Here is a 16,345-nt window from a genome sequence, read left to right as displayed (position 1 = left end):
CTACAAAGTGAGTTCCAGGACAGCCAGGGCTATACAGAGAATCCCTGTCTCGAAAAAACCAAAAAGAAAAAAAAAGAAAAGAAAAAAAAAATGTGCTCTGCCTCTGAGCTACAGTCAGTCCTAAGTGCAACATGAGGAGGCATCTCTACACATTTATTTGATCTTTATGTGCTAGGATTAGTATTTGTTTTTTATCTCCTTTGGCATTACTATTATCATTTGTTTGGTTTTTGAGGCAGGGTTTCTCTGAATAGCTCTGGCTGTCCTGCTACTCACTCTATAGAGCAGGGTGGCTTTGAATTCATAGATTCTTGTGCCTCTTCCTCCTAAGTGCTGGGGTTAAAGATGTGCACCACCAATACCTGGAATTATTTATTATTTTTAACAGGTTAATTGTATAACTCTGTAGCCTAGAGCTCCTTGTGTAGACTAGGCTTACCTCAAACAACCCTTGCTTTTGCCACCCTACCTTATTTTTGAGATGGTATTTCTCACCTAGAGCCCATCTAGATAGGCATCTGACCCATGAGCTATTTGTCTTAACTCCTTGGTAGTTTTGTGAATGTGTCTATGTTTTCTTTTTCTACTTTCAAACATTTACTAACTCCTTATGAATATATTGTTCATCTTTCTTGCAGAGGTAGAATTTAGAATGTGTGATCACTCAGTACCCCTGGTGTCTTTAATGTAGTGGGTACTGTGTTAAGTGCTTACTTACTGCTCAGTCATTACTAAGCTATAAACTTGTTTGGTTCTAGGTGCTTTGTTGAGTACTGGTACTTTGTCGGGGTGTAAGGAAGGCAGCAAATTGAATTCCTAGACTGTATTCCTTTACCTTCATTTCATGACTTACAGAACCCTTTGCTGTTCCTAAAACCATATAGCTGCTAAATTTGAGTCTTGGCCTTGACTCTTGACATTTGTATGTAGCACCACCCCGTGACATACTTGATATCTACAGTTTTCCATTGTTCCTCTATACATGGAAAATGAAAAACAATACAGTTAGTGCTATGAATAGGAAATAGATATATTTAATGCTCACTTGGTACATTGTAGTTCTATATATCTGTGTCCACTATGTGCTTGGAGTCATTTTTATATAAGAACTATGGTTGTCACCCTTTCTGAATTTACTAGCTAACCAGCTAGTAAATTACCTTTAGTTTTTAGTTTTTAGTACTGGGCTCCAGGAAGGTACTTACAGAGAGGGTGGTGGGCCATAGTTTTCAACTTGTGACTACATTTCACATCTCTTGTTTATTGGGTATTTAGCATATTTTCAGCTTTCAATTTCAGAAATCTTGCATATCTGTACTGGTTGGTTTCTTTCAAATTACTTCTTTGAAAAGTCATTCTTGTTTTAAAATTAAAAAAAAAAAAAAAACAGTGAGTAACTGCATTGCCTCACAGCTCAGAGTTGGATTTCAGAGAAAATGATAGGGCTGAGAATTTGGTCCATTGATGTGCAGCATTTGTCACTAATTATTACAGTTTCTGTAGGCCACAAGCTGATGTTTTTCTTTGAGGAGTTTTAAAACAACTGTTAAAGTTTGGGATTCTTGGCTATCTGTCATCTGTTTATTATGCCACACAAAGGACTTTCAGAAAAGTAGATGACAAAAACAGGCAAGGTAAAGATAGGCCACTAATGCTGCTGTCAGTCACACCCACCAAAAAAGTGATTATTTCACCTGCAAAGGGCAAGCCTGGACGGTAATTGTTTAAAAAGGAGATGTTATATTCATAGAATGAATCCATTATAAACTCGAATTAATGTAAGAACTGATGAAGCCTTTTAAAGACTTTGCTTTTGTTGCATAATTTGTAAATCTATGTGTTTAAAGTTTGCTGAGTGTTAGTTGGTGAGTGAGTGGGGATGGGGGATTCTTTTTTCCACTAACCATATTAGAATGCTCTAAGATTAGTAAGGCAGTCTTGATTGTAAAATAACATTTTTATTGTCTTTAGAAAGATTCCTTTTCTTTTAAAAGAGTATTTTGGTCTTTGGCATTTCCTATTTATGAGGACATAATGTTCTGTACTGGGTAATATGTCACATTTAGTATAATGATTGTGGTGTCACTGCTATCACTTTTATAAAATATAGAATAGTTACTTAACTTTTTTTTTTTTTTTCCAATGAGTACACTTCAGACACACCAGAAGAGGGCATCAGATCCCATTATAGATGGTTGTGAGCCACCATGTGGTTGCTGGGATTTCTACTCGGGACCTCTGGAAGAGCAGTCAGTGCTCTTAACCACTGAGCCATCTCTCCAGCCCTAGTTATTTAAAGAGTGTTCCCATTTTGGTAGCTTTCATGACACAATTCTCTTTTCCAGCGCGTTTGTTATAATGATGTGTATTCATTATTAATTATTATAATTAATTGACTATTTTCTTTGTACCTAAGAGTGTATATGTTACTGACTTTTAAGAATACAATTTGGATCTATGACTATTAGAATTCCATCTGAAATTATTAAAAGTGTTCCCTCTCCTATAATATCTTAGAGTTTTGTAGTTGTTTTTTCTTGGGTTTTGAGACAGGGTCTCATGTAGCAGAAGCTGATCCTGATGCTCTTGCCTCTGCCTCCCAAGTATTGGGGGTTACTGACCTGCACTACTCATTGGTTTCTTTCTGCCCTGATTTTGAAGGCTTTGAGTTTATATAAATAAGCCTAGCAGCAGAGGTGAGCTCTTGCTTAGTATACTTGAGTCTTCCTTCAGAGTTGGATCTAGAGTGATAACCCTTCCAGCAAACAAAACCAAAAATGTCAATGTCATGCTCATTGCAAGTATGTAAATAAAGCCAGGTATGGAGGCATCTATCTTTAACTCCAGCATTCAAGAGGCTGAGGGGGTAGGATAACAAGTTTGAGACCAATGTGAGCTACTCAGGTAGTCCTTGTCTGGGAAAACTAAACCAATAATCAGTATTGTTAGAAAATTAATAAAATAATTATTGTTTGGTGTTATCATAAAATACTTCAGGACGTTCACGGAGGAAAACTTAAGTTATGAGGAGTTCAAGAGTAGCCCAGGCTACAAGAGACCACTTTTCCAAACAACCCACCAACTGGGCTTTCAGGACGGTTCAGTGGTTAAAGTGTTTGTAGTGCAAACCTGGAAACTATGTGAAGATGAAGAGAACCCGTTCTACAAACTTGCCCTCTGACCTCTACATGTTGGCCTATTCACCCTTTTACAAGTTACACATATACATGGTTATAATAAATTCAAACAATAGCAAATCCCACAAATAAGTGGCTGCTTTCTTTTTTCATTCACAAAGTAAGTGAAGTATATACAAACCTGGCATTTATTATTACCTTCCTAATTGGTTGAATGACTTTGAGTCGGTTTATTTGGGGGATCCTCTCTCCCAAATGAAAGTGGTTTTTTTTTTTTTTTTTTTCTTTCTTTCCAAATGAAAGTGTTTTACAGAAAGACTTTAGATCTCTTTGTTTCTGATGTGCATAGATCTAGAATGTTGTTAAGAACATCCTTAATAAGTTGAGGGTCAAAAACTGATGCCTTTTTGTTTTTGTTTCAATTATACAGCAGATATAATTTCTACAGTAGAGTTTAATCATTCTGGAGAATTACTAGCCACTGGAGATAAAGGTGGGAGAGTTGTCATCTTTCAACAAGAGCAGGAGGTAAGTGCTGACAGTTCAGTGTCTCCTTTTCAGTTTGATCTTGAGACTGGAGGCTGTGCTGGAGAGATCCAGCTTTAATGCTGGACCTTGAGTAAACATTTGTCTGCAGATAGCTTATGGTTTCTCTTAGCTCTCTGTGTGTGCTCGTGTATGTATGCCTTTGTTACTTTTATTTGAAAACCCATTTTAATTGTAAAAACCTTTGGCCAGAGAAGAGGGTAGGAAGTAGTTGATTAATTCAAGACTTAGCCAGGTTTGAAGCCTTTACCCTCAGTAATAAGTTGACCTCTCAAGGCTTAGCTGCTCTATGTAATTGAGGGTAAGGTTAACTGGAAGAAAATCAGCCAGATTACTTTATAATCAGTTCATACAAAAACCTTTACTAGCCCTTAATGTTGTGTTGTGCTTGCACCTATGTGAATATAATTAATGCATCAACACAGTGCTAGCTTGTAAAATAATTTTTTGGATACTGTTCCCTTTCCTCTTAAGAATGAAAAAAATTTTAATAGAGTCTAAGGTTAAGTACATTTCAGTTTTGTTCTTCTTACAATTTATGCACACTTGTAAATCTGATTGACAGGATATCTCATAAGAATTTTGTATGGACAATTTGTCATGCTGAATATTTCCAAGCTTGCTCCAGTCATTTATGTCAAGTTGTAACCTTTAAGACAATTGGCTTTGAAACATCTGTCCCTGTCTGTCTGTAACATACTCAAAGAGTTTAATGTTGATAAATTGCAGGATTTTACAAATGTCTAAATCAAAACACAGGGTAAGGTTTTAAAGGATTGTAAAATTCCTTAAATAAGCAAAGAATCTAGTAATAATACGACTACTTTGCACTTCTATAGCGCCTTTGACCTGAGGATCTCAAAGTGCTTTAGAAACACTAATGAATTAATCCTCACAACACCCCAGTGAGGTAGGTAATTTAATTTTAAAAGAAATGATTAATAGTGTCTGAATAGAAGATGCACAAACACTAAATATGTCTCCTTTAATTTAATCTTTTGGTTGGAAGAAAGTAAGAAAAATAAGACTCAAGCCTTTGCCTGACAAAGAATGATCTGGTGGGAAGGGAGGCAGAATCAAAGTTTTTGTTTCTGGATTTGTTTTGAGCCAGGGTGTCAGATATGTCAGACTGGCCTAGAACTTACTATGTAGCCAAGGATGGCTTTGAACTTATGATGACCTTGCCTCCTCCACTTCTGAAGTGATGGAATTATGGTCCTCTAGCACTATGCTGAATTTTATGTTTACTGGGGATGGACTTTATGCATGCTCGGCAAGCAGTGTGCCCCCTGAGCCACATCCCCAGCCCATTTGTTCAAACAGGTAGAACTTGACCATAATTGTCTTTAAAAGAAAGTGAACTGGGACTGGGACTTCCTTTCTTTACAAATAAAAATATTAAGTTAGAAATATATAGCCAATCTCTAGAACTTTTGGGATGTCTTTTCTTTCTTTTTCTTTTTTAACTGCCTTTTGTATTAAATTCCCCCCAAATGTGAACATTATTTATTTATTTATTCATTCATTCATTCACTTACTGATTTGGAGACAGTATATCATATAGCCCAGGCCAGCAACGACTTTGGCAGAGAATTTGAATTTGGGTCATCTGGCTTTGCTTTGCATGCAAGTCCTGGGATTATGAGTATATGCCACTACAACTGGCTAGGAAAAAAGTTCAAAAATAATTTCAGTTACTGTGCTTGATCTCACAGGCAAAGGGCAGTGCACACAGGCTCCCATTCGGGGGCTGGGGGCTGCGGTTCCAGTTCTTTGCTGAGGTCACTGCTATTTTAAAATGAAAGTTGTCAACTAAAAGCTAACTTGGAAATATTTTGCATGTGGATGAAGTAATTTCCACTTTCTGTAGGTGTTAATTTGTTATTAAAGTCAAATCAGATGCAAAAAAGGATGGGAATTTAGGATAAATGAGGCAAATGGTTGCTTTTGTATGAGTTTAGTAGTTGTCAAAGCACTCTAGAATCTTTCTAAAAGGACCAGTGATAGTGCTTGGTAACAAAACCCGACAAAGGGAAATTGTTTAAACAGTTCTAAGTGTGTCAGAAAATAAGCCCAGCAATTCATACCAGGGAGTAGTCTCAGGATGGTGAGATACCTTGGTGGATAAAGGTCATCCTTCAGCCAAACCTGATGACCTACAGCTTGATTCTTAGAACTTGAGGTCAAAGGAGGTGACAGACACCTACAGGTTCATCTGGCTTCCTTATGGAGGCTGTGGCACACCCCCAGTTGAAAGAAACAGTATTCTTAAGAAAGTAGTTTCTTATTTTCTGAAATCTCTCCAAAGATTCTGAAATGCTATTTTAAATAAGTACTGTTTGAGGAAGAATGAGCAGAATGGGTAACTTTTTGGTAATTATTGCCATGATATGAAAAGAATTCTTATCATTTGTTTTATATGCATTATTTTGAGAATCACTCAATATATATATATATATATATATATATATATATATATATATATATAATGTTTTTTTAAAGATTTATTTATTTATTATATGTGTGTACACAGTTGCTGACTTCAGACACTCCGGAAGAGGGCATCAGATTTCGTTACGGATGGTTGTGAGCCACCATGTGGTTGCTGGGATTTGAACTCAGGACCTTTGGAAGAGCAATCGGTGCTCTTAACCGCTGAGCCATCTCACCATCCCTATAAAATGTTTTTAAGTTATTGGTTAAGTGACAGTGATGATTTAACCCTAAACCTGCATGTTGTTGATATTAATTGATGTGTTTCTGCTAATTAATCTTGCATACTGTAAGCTGTGTCTTAGAGGGTGACTCTGGGTCTGTCAGTGATTAATAATAAGTGTGTGCACAAGGTCTGAGGGAGTCACATCTATATTGGTGAAAGTGTGTTCCTGGAAAAGAGAAAGGAGCTACAATAATCTTTTTCCTTATTATTTTTAGGTTAAATCTCCCAGAAAGTTCCATGACAAGGGTATATTGCTTATTTTAATAGAGAAATTGAGGCACAAAAGTAAAGAGATTTTTTCCCCCCCAGGTGATTCATAGCTATGGTGTGGTCAGTAAATCTTTACAGTATGTTCTAAAGTAGATTACCCATCTTCCTAATTTGGTTTTACAATTTAAAATAGCTTTTGAGAACAAAAGACATATCTGAATGTTTTGGTTTTTTTATAACAGTCCAGGGTTTAGAAGGGTTTGGGCTGCCTTCTGGTTTGTAATGGGTTTTGTGGTTTGCATGGATGTTCAGTGGAGATAAGCAGTTGCTGTGACTGGTTTGCTTTTCTTTTGAGACATTCTTGTCTTACTGTCACTCTAGCTGACCTATCTGTAGACCTGGCTGGCCTCGAACTCACAAAGATCCTGCTGCCTCTGTGTTCTCGGTGCTGGGATTAAAGGTATACACCACTATAGTTGTTGGTTTCTTTCTTTTTAACCGGTATTTTTTGTTCTTTGTGATTTTCATTCTTGAATACATATTTTAACATTTATTTCTACCTTGCACCCTAACCCTTCCTGTCTGTCTCCTCTCCTTCCTTCTTTTATAAGCCCGCACACAGTCCAGTTAGTGCTGCCCATATGGCCATCTATAGGTTTCTGGGCAGCCTACCATTGTCCACATCCTGAAAGAAAAATGACTCCTTTCCTCCCCCTCCACACCCCCCTCCCTGCCATTACCAACTGCCAGTAGATCTTCAGCTAGGGATGGACCCTCATAACTCCCTTCTCCATCCATGCTGAAATGCTGACTGGCTTGATTCTTGTTTAAGTCTTCTGCAGGTAAAAACTACTTCTGCTGTGAATTCACTAGTGCTGTGGTTTAATCTTGTCCAGAAAAACATTTCACAGCATCCTTCTTAAACTTCTAGCTTATACATTCTTTCCACTCTTTCTGGGATGTGTATTGAAGTGAGGGTAGGGGTGGTAAGTTATATACTTAGGGCAGAACACTCATAGTGGCTTAATTCTTAGTGCTTTGTTTGATCAGTTGCTGGTCTCTCTGTATTATAAACTGCTGCCCACTGCAAAAAGAGGCTTCCCTGGCCTAAGTAAGTAGAGAGTGTAATTAACCTATGGACATAAACATAAATATTTAGAAGGCAGTTTGATAGCATGAACATTTAGCAAAATAACATAGTAGGACCGCCCCTTCTACCTTCAGCCTATGACCTTCTTAGCCATGGTCCTTTGGCCAAGTTTACATTTACAGCTCCACACATGAATTACCTCCTGTGGCACAAACCTCAAATTCAGCTAAGTAGTTGTACCTCTGTAACAGCCATTCCATTGTGGTTAGGTGAGTTTGTCTTTCTTGTTAAGGTTGGTATTGTAGCAGGCAAGGTCCAGTGCTGGTTAAGAATGCTGATGTCTTCTTCCCAAGCAGCCTGTGTTGTGCCTGTCCTCTATGGAAGCTAGCCAGTGGGGAAGTTTCTCCATTAGTTCCAGATTCTTTTTCTTTTTCTTTTCTTTTCTTTTCTTTTCTTTTCTTTTCTTTTCTTTTCTTTTCTTTTCTTTTCTTTTCTTTTCTTTTCTTTTCTCTTTCTTTTCTCTTTCTTTTCTCTTTCTTTTCTCTTTCTTTTCTCTTTCTTTTCTCTTTCTTTTCTCTTTCTTTCTTTCTTTCTTTCTTTCTTTCTTTCTTTCTTTCTTTCTTTCTTTCTTTCTTTCTTTCTTTCTTTCTTTNTCATTTCTTTTTTTCTTTTCTTTCTTTCTTTCTTTCTTTCTTTCTTTCTTTCTTTCTTTCTTTCTTTCTTTCTTTCTTTCTTTCTTTTTGTCCTATAATTGGTCTGGTGTTTTGTCAGCAGGGTCTTTCCATCTAGTTATGGTGGATAGCCAATTGCAAAAACAATAGCCTGTGTTTTGGGTGCTTCTGGGGCCTCCCTCACTAATGACTTGTAGGAAGGTAACCCAGTCCGAGGACTGAAATTATTTTATAACCTGTACCTTCTGGGTGCAGCATTGTCCAACCAGGCACCCTTCAAACCCAGTGTTTGAAAATTTGGTATAAAGTTTTAATACCAAAAATTATTTTATACCAAAATATATTTTTTACAAAGTAGTAGGTTCTGGACAGCTTTTTCATCTTGGTGTTAAGCAATTGAGTGGGGCATCATTTCCCTGATTTATTATTCTTTTTCTCCAAATGCTTGTTGCTGATAAGTTAATTTACACAAAAGGGTTTATCAGATCTGAAAGCTTTCTGCTGCTCTTGTGGGTCGCAGGTATAGAATCATTATCTGATAATATATTATCTTCCTTTTGGTTTTTTTGTTTGTTTGTTTTTTAATGCTTATGGATGGTTTGCCTGAATGAATGCCTGTGCACCATGTGCACACCTGTTGCCTGTGAAGCCCAGAAGAGGGCTTCTCTTGGAATTGGAGTTAGAGCTGGGCATTTATTGACCTTGGGTCCTTTAGTAGAGTAACCAGTACTCTGATCCACTGAGCCCTGGTTGGTTCCCTTACTGCGTTGGCTAAGAATTTACATCGCTGTATTGAATAGGAGTGAAAAGGGGAAGCACCCTTGTCTTATTCCTGGTTTTATTGTAAATGCTTTGAGGTGTTTCCCCTTTTAATGTTGGTTATGAGTTTGTCTTATATACCCTTTATTTTGTTAAAGTACATTCTTCCTATTCTAGTTATCTTCACGACTTTAACATGAAAGGATGTTGAAATTTGTCAAAAGCCCTTTCTGCCATCTATTTTGATGGCCATGTGATTTCTGTCCTATAGTCCATTTGTGTAATTTATAACATATATCTCAAACCATCTGTCTTCGTTAGGGTTTTGCTGCTGTGAACAGACACCATGACCAAGGCAAGTCTTAAAAAACAACCTTTACTTGGGGCTGGCTTACAGGTTCAGAGGTTCAGTCCATTATCATCAAGGTGGGAGCATGGCAGTATCCAGGCAGGCATGGTGCAGGCAGAGCTGAGAGTTCTGCGTCTTCATCCAAAAGCTGCTAGTGGAAGACTAACTTCCAGGCAACTAGGGTGAGGGTCTTAAACCCACACTCACAGTGACACACCTACTCCAACCAGGTCACACCTATTCTAACAAGGCCACACCTCCAAATGGTGCCACTCCCTGGTCCAAGAATATACAAACCATCACGCCATCCATCTCTACATCTCTGGAATGAAGCCAACTTGATGATCTGTTTGTATTCTTGAATTTAGGTGGCAAGAGGGTTTCGTTGTTTTGGGTTTGTTGTTCTTTTTTAGGATTATTTCTGAGTTGTTCTTACGTCTTTGGTGTTGATATCAAGATAATACTAATAAAACGACTTTGGTAATATGTCTTCCTTTTCTATTTTATGGAATGCTTTTGGAAAAGCATTGGTGTTCTTTGAAGTGAATCCATGTAACTCTAGACTAATTTTGGTTGGGAGACTTTTTTTTTAAATCATCTTAACAAGAAAGGGTATCAGTATATATCATAGCCATCTCTACCTACTGAAAGGTATATGCCACAATCCCTGGCTAAAATTATAGTGTCTGTCTGTCTGCCTGCCTGCCTGCCTGCCTGTCTGTCTGTCTGTCTGTCTGTCTGTCTTAGTCTAGTTCTATTGCTGTGAAGAGACACCATGATCATGGCAACTTATATAAAGGAAAGTATTTAATTAAGGCTGACTGACAGTTTCAGAGTTCAGTTCATTATCCTTATGGTGGGAAGCATGGCAGCATGCGGGCAGATACGGTGCTGAGACTTCTATATCTGGAAGGCAAGCAGCCAGAAGAAACTGAGGCACGTTTCCTCCAATAAGGCCACACTCATTCCAACATTGGCATATGGGGGCCATTTTTATTCAAACTACCAAGTATGTTTCTGGGTGTGTGGATTTGTACACATGCCACGTGCACGTGTGGAACAGGCCTTTTCCTTTCACCATGGTGATCTGGGAAGTTGAACTTGGGTTGTCAGGCTTAGGCAGCTTGCTGCTGCTGAACTGTTTCAGTCCCCAGTTGGGAGATGTTTGTTTTGAGACAGGTTTCTCTGCCTCTGCTATTTTGTTGCTTTTGTAGTGTTTGGTGTTTTCTTCTTTGTCGGGTTTTAACTATTACTCTAGTATGATTTATTCTTCCTGTGGCCTTGTAGATGAGTTTGCTTTTCCCTTCCTTAGATATCTTCTGTAAAGCTGACTTCCTCCTCATACATTGCTTTAGTTTTTTGTTGTTTTTGCTTTAAGACAGACTGGCCTCTGCCTCCGATTCTTGAGTGCTAGGATGAAAGGCGAGTGCCACCACCGCCTGGCTTATTTAGTCCATTTTAACCATGGAAAATTTTTGTTCTACCATTATGAGAGGTTGCTTTGCTGGATGTAGTAGTCGTGTTTGGCATTCATAATCTTTCTGAATTGAGACCTTCTGGCTTTGTAAGTTTCAATTTTACAGTAGGTGGGCCTGCCTCCATATATGAGTTGTTTTGAGATTACTTTCTTCGTTTTGTATATTTGCTGTTTAAATTAATTACGTTTTGATGGAGGTGGTTCCTTTCTGGTTGTCTGTCCGGAATGCCTCTTGTATCTGGATTGTCATCTATCTCTTCCTTACTCACTATGTGGCTATTCACAGTTAAATTTATAGAGAGACTGTAGTCACGGTGGTGAAATAAAGAGCAAATACATAAGACAACTAGGTTTGCTGTAATGCTGCTGTTATTCCCAAAGCCTCTACCTGAGGTTCTAGTCAATGCATCCTCCATTCTAATGGGCTGCAATCTTAGAAGTGCTGACCTATGTAAGGTGTAAAATGGATGGGGCTTGGACTTTTCAGTAGTGCAGTTCATGAAAATAACCAATAGACCCATTCTAAAAGCTGAAAAGTAGGTGAATGAACAAAGGAGGTAGTAGCTATTAACCCCATCCATTGTGGTGCACACCTGTATTCCAGCACAGGGCAGGCTGGTGTGGGAGAATCACAGGTTTGACGCAAAAACTCTGGAGTGGATAAATGAGTTGAGTGAGTGAGTATCCCTTTGATTATAGTATTTTAGGTGTTCATTTGTGGCCAGTGGTTAACCTGTGCAAGGTAATGTGTTTTTGAGATAGGCGCTGGCCTTCCAGTCAGTGGCTCTGCACAATAAGACCACCATGGGCAGAATCCAAATCTTCATATGTGTGGCTTTTTTGTGTCTCCCTGTTCCTGTGCAGTGTAGCTCTGCCTTACGCACTTGGCTGTAAGGCTTGTTAGGGCAGTCTTCTGTTGTTGCTCTAATGGAAATATGTGGTTTGGGTTTTGTGCTGTTTTGGGTGAGTATAGGTATGTCTTGGAGCTTGTTTGGAAGCTGTATCTGTGTTGCTAGCTATGTATTTTGCTAAGTCCTTTCTGTTCCAAGTGCTGTGTCTCAGCAGAAACTGAAGCTTGCTATATTCCAGACACTAGTACAGTGTTGAGGATAAGCCACTTGTGAAGTTGTTAGGCAAAATTTTACACATAATGTGCATGGTGAAGAAAATAGGTGTTTGCGGTGCTCACTAAGAAATTAGGGGTATTAAAAGGCTATGCAAGAAAACTGAAGCACAGAAAACTGAAGTATTCATACTCATAGAATGTATGAGAGCTATTTTATTTCATTTTTTTAAAAGATTTATTTTTTTATGAGTACACTGTAGCTGTCTTTACATGCACCAGAAGAGGGCATCAGACTCCATTACAGATGGTTGTGAGCCACCATGTGGTTGCTGGGAATTGAACTCAGGACCTCTGGAGAAGAGCAGTCAATGCTCTTAACTGCTGAGCCATCTCTCCAGCCCTCATTTTTTGTTTTAAGTGAATCCCAGAAAGTCACGTGACGTTGATGTGTGTTGTAGGTAACACACTTTACCTTGCTTCTTCTTCATACTTTGCACCATCGTGGGTCCGTTAGAGAACAGCTGCCATGGTTGTTTAACCTGAGCATGGGTTCTTCTGTTGGAGGAAAAGCCCAGGCTGTCTGCAAGCTGGAGTCTGAGGGGTTTTGTTCTGTTTTTTTTTCAGTGCTAGGCCATCTATTCTATTACTTTGTCTTGGGAGTGAGTTTCTCTTCTGTAGTGTAGTGGCATGTGGCTTCTTTTAACCTTAAGATACAGTTTATCCCTTCAGGGAAAGGATGTTTCTTGTAGTCTATAGTTGCCAGACTCCTGGTTGTTGTTTGTTTGTTTTAGGTTTTTGTAATAGATTCTAATAGATCAGGTGTGGACCTTGTGTGAGATTCTTCAGGAATCTTTATGATGGTTTTCTGATTCTGTTTCTAAAAGTGTTGTTTTCACAGGTTTTCATGAAATAACTGAGTGTGTAGCTTCTTCTGCACACTGGGTACTTGAAGGGCATACTTTAGATATAGAGGATTCTGTTCCCTTTAAGTCTTAGATACTCATAGTACTCTGTACCATTGTTTAAATATGATCTTTTAAAAAACTAAAACAGTATTCATAATAATAACTCAATTGTAGATTCATTTATTATTTCATGGGGCTGTTTGGGTAAATTTAGGTGTGTAAGACTGACAGCATGTGATGTTTGAGTATACAGAAAAAACAAATACATTATGGAATTTGACATGTGAGTGTGGCACACCAACACCCCATGGTACATTCTGAAAATGTTTTGACCAGCCCATTCACTAATGATTGATGCATGCAAGAATAAGTGAACAGTCCTGACTGTATTGTTAGACTAAACAAACCAAAGCATGTGTTTCCAAGATAATATAATAGGTTTCTTCTGATGTGAACGAGAAGATGGCTATTTTGCTAACTATAAACATTTCACTTGATAACTTGGTTTCCATTTAAGTGATTGCTTATCCATACAGTTGTGTTTTCATTTAATCTACTTTTCCAAAGATTCTAGTAAGTTTTTTTTTTTAATTTTTTTATGAAAGTATTTCTAATTGTGTGATAGGTCACAAGATGGAATTCTGTGATTATAATTCTTAGTTTTGCTAGGCTACCAGTGTTAACGGAAGCACTTCACAAGTAGTGTTTATATCACATTCCTTCAATTGGACAATCAGCAGACTGGCACCAAGTGCACTAAGCATCAGTGTGTAAAGTTTCAGAGGCTTCAGAAAGGACAAGGAGGCCAACTGTCACATCAGATAACAGCAGACAAAAATGTGTTCCAGCCAGCTGTTTCTGAGCAGTGTCTTCCTAATTTTAAATTTTAAATGGTATCTATTTCTGTGGGTGTTCAGTTTTCTTCTTTAACAGTATAACCATGTTATTTAATATGCAAGTTAATGAATCAGTTTGTATTTGGTCTACTGTTTGCCTATTAAATGAGACTTTCTTAAGTGTTTCCTTCTTACTCTTTATAAAGCTTTCTTTCTCCTTTAAGGCCTTTAAATACAGAAAACAGTACAGTAGCATTTAAGATAAGGCAGCCTAGTTGGAGTATCTACAATTTTCAGAGTCTGTTGAAGTTGATTATGATTTGATATATTTCTCAACATAGTCCAAATATTTTTTTTTCTGTTGTAGAACAAAATCCAGTCTCATAGCAGAGGAGAATACAATGTTTACAGCACCTTCCAGAGCCATGAGCCAGAATTTGACTACTTGAAAAGCTTAGAAATAGAAGAGAAGATCAACAAAATTAGGTGGTTACCCCAGAAAAATGCTGCCCAGTTTTTATTGTCTACCAACGGTAAGTGTGCATCTTTTGCTCTCAGGCACTACATGGGCACATATCCTGTAGAGGATACAGGCCCTTCTCTGTACAGAATGTAAAGCCTACTACTTTTGCTTCTTATATTGTTAACTTGCAAATTCAGATTTATGGGTACCGATTTTTATTTAGGCTGGTTTTATTTCTGCTTCTTTTGACTGATCCCAAATACTGAGTTGACTATTCCTTACCAGCAGACATAGGCAGCAGTGTCTGTTAGAGCACTGTTATGAATGTATGGTAACATGGTGACTTGGCAGGTAGAACCAATGCTTAGAAAAATGTTTATTTCCTTTCCTCTTCCTTTCCAACTCTGCAGAGGATGATCTCTAGGAGAGTACCCTTCTTCCTTAGCTTTGCTTGTCACTGTCTTCTCTATAAGCCACATGAGTGGAAGAAGAATCTTCTCATTAGTTGTACCTCTGTAAGGAAAGGTGTTAGAAAGAGTTAGAACTCTGTGAGATGTTGGCCAAACTTTGAAGTTCTGTATGACAAATTAAGAGGGGTGTGTGTGTGTGTGTGTGTGTGTGTGTGTGTGTGTGTGTGTGTTTGTGTAAAATGTGACTTGGCCTATCAATCAGGACCTTGAGGTTGCAGAGATGGGGGTGATACTTGGAGATCTGGGTGTAATGGTCTATTAAAACTTTTAGTCTAAATTTTCACATTTTCTCATCTTACTATTAATAGAAGCAAATCTTAGCACTTATGTCTTTCTGTTTGCACAGTGTATAGACTCATGACTACTTAGGGTAACACAGTGGGAGATATTTAGAGCCCCCTCGGTGCACTCTTGTACCCTGTGATTTTCTGTATTGAACTTATAGGAATACAGTGCATAAAGCATTGCCACTCCAGATTCCATGTCTCCTTGGAGACCCATTTTCTCTCAATTAAATTTCTTTACTCTCTGCCTTCCTCTCTTTTTAAATAAATGGTATTTTCTTTGTATTTATGAGGCAAGGGAGGTAATGAAACAGTAGCCCAGGCTAGCATTGAAGTCTTGATAGCCTACTTCTGCCTCCCAAATCCGGGCATGCCCACTGTATCCAACCTCACCTATTCCTGAAAGAAAATAACATAACCAGCCTGCAACACATGGCATGCTTGGTAGTCACCAGAAGATAGCTTCTCTGAGGTGCTTCAAGTAGTCTTAGACCTGTGCGTGCGCGCGCACGTGTGTGTGTGTGTATGTGTGTGTCAAGTAATACATGATTATACTTTTTTTTTTTTTTTTTTTTTTTTTGAGACAGGGTTTCTCTGTATAGCCTTGGCTGTCCTGGAACTCACTGTGTGGACCAGGCTGTCCTCGAACTCAGAAATCTGCCTGTCTCTGCCTCCCAAGTGCTGGGATCAAAGGCGTGTGCCACCTCTGCCCAGGACTATTTTTGTTTTTGTTTTTTAACTTTTAGAAACAAATGTCCCTGGGAAGTGTGTTTTACATTGTAGAGTAGGTGGCTTTGAATGTTTGTTTTCACAGTCGGGGGCCTTATACGTGGCAAGCTAGGCCGATACACTACAGTCTGAAGAGATAGGTCTTCTCCCCACCCCCCACACCCCTGTTTTTGAAACAGGGACTCAACCATGTAGCCCAGGCTTACCTGGAACTTGCAAAACTCTGTTTCCCCATTTCCTGAGTAGTGGGATTAAAGCCATGTGGTTATACCTGGTTACCTACCTAGCTACCCTACCCTCCTTTTCTCCCTCCCTCCCTCGAAGTAGATTCATGGTTTCATGTGCTGGTCTTGAGCTTATTTCCTAATGCAAGCAAATTTGACCTTGGGATCTTTCTGCCTTAGCTTTCCCAGGTTGAAATGACAAACTTGAGCCACAAGGCCTATTTTGTGGCAGTTCATTTCATATTTTTTTTCTAAAGGGGAAGTTCAAGTATAGGCTTTCAATAGTTCAAGTAGAAACAGTAGTGAATAATGAGGTACAGTGCGAGCTCAAGACCCACCTCTCTTCTTCTCAATGAAGACCATTGTCATTTGTGTATGTTCAAATGCACAGACACTGTTTTTTTTTTTTT

At 38.4% G+C, this 16,345-nt stretch overlaps 1 protein-coding gene across 2 annotated transcripts in view; it reads left to right on the top strand.

Annotated features, from left to right (window-relative positions):
- The window catches only part of Ppp2r2a (protein phosphatase 2 regulatory subunit Balpha), a 59,215-nt gene that overhangs the window by 29,552 nt on the left and 13,318 nt on the right, over positions 1 to 16,345 (top strand). Inside the window, exons 3-5 of one of the 2 annotated variants that reach the window (XM_029541470.1) lie at positions 3,568 to 3,665; positions 4,523 to 4,593; positions 14,133 to 14,298. Coding sequence is in view for 1 of the 2 variants with exons in the window: in XM_021203238.1 (XP_021058897.1) it covers positions 3,568 to 3,665; positions 14,133 to 14,298 (264 nt within the window). In the remaining variant the exon portion in view is untranslated. The remainder of the gene's footprint in view (positions 1 to 3,567; positions 3,666 to 4,522; positions 4,594 to 14,132; positions 14,299 to 16,345) is intronic. The other variant, XM_021203238.1, reaches the window with a different exon arrangement.

This window comes from Mus pahari, chromosome 8 (assembly GCF_900095145.1).
Source record: "Mus pahari chromosome 8, PAHARI_EIJ_v1.1, whole genome shotgun sequence".
In the NCBI taxonomy this organism is placed as follows: domain Eukaryota; kingdom Metazoa; phylum Chordata; class Mammalia; order Rodentia; family Muridae; genus Mus; species Mus pahari.
Note: the sequence above shows the minus strand (reverse complement) of the source record. Positions and strands in the feature narration are given on the sequence as shown.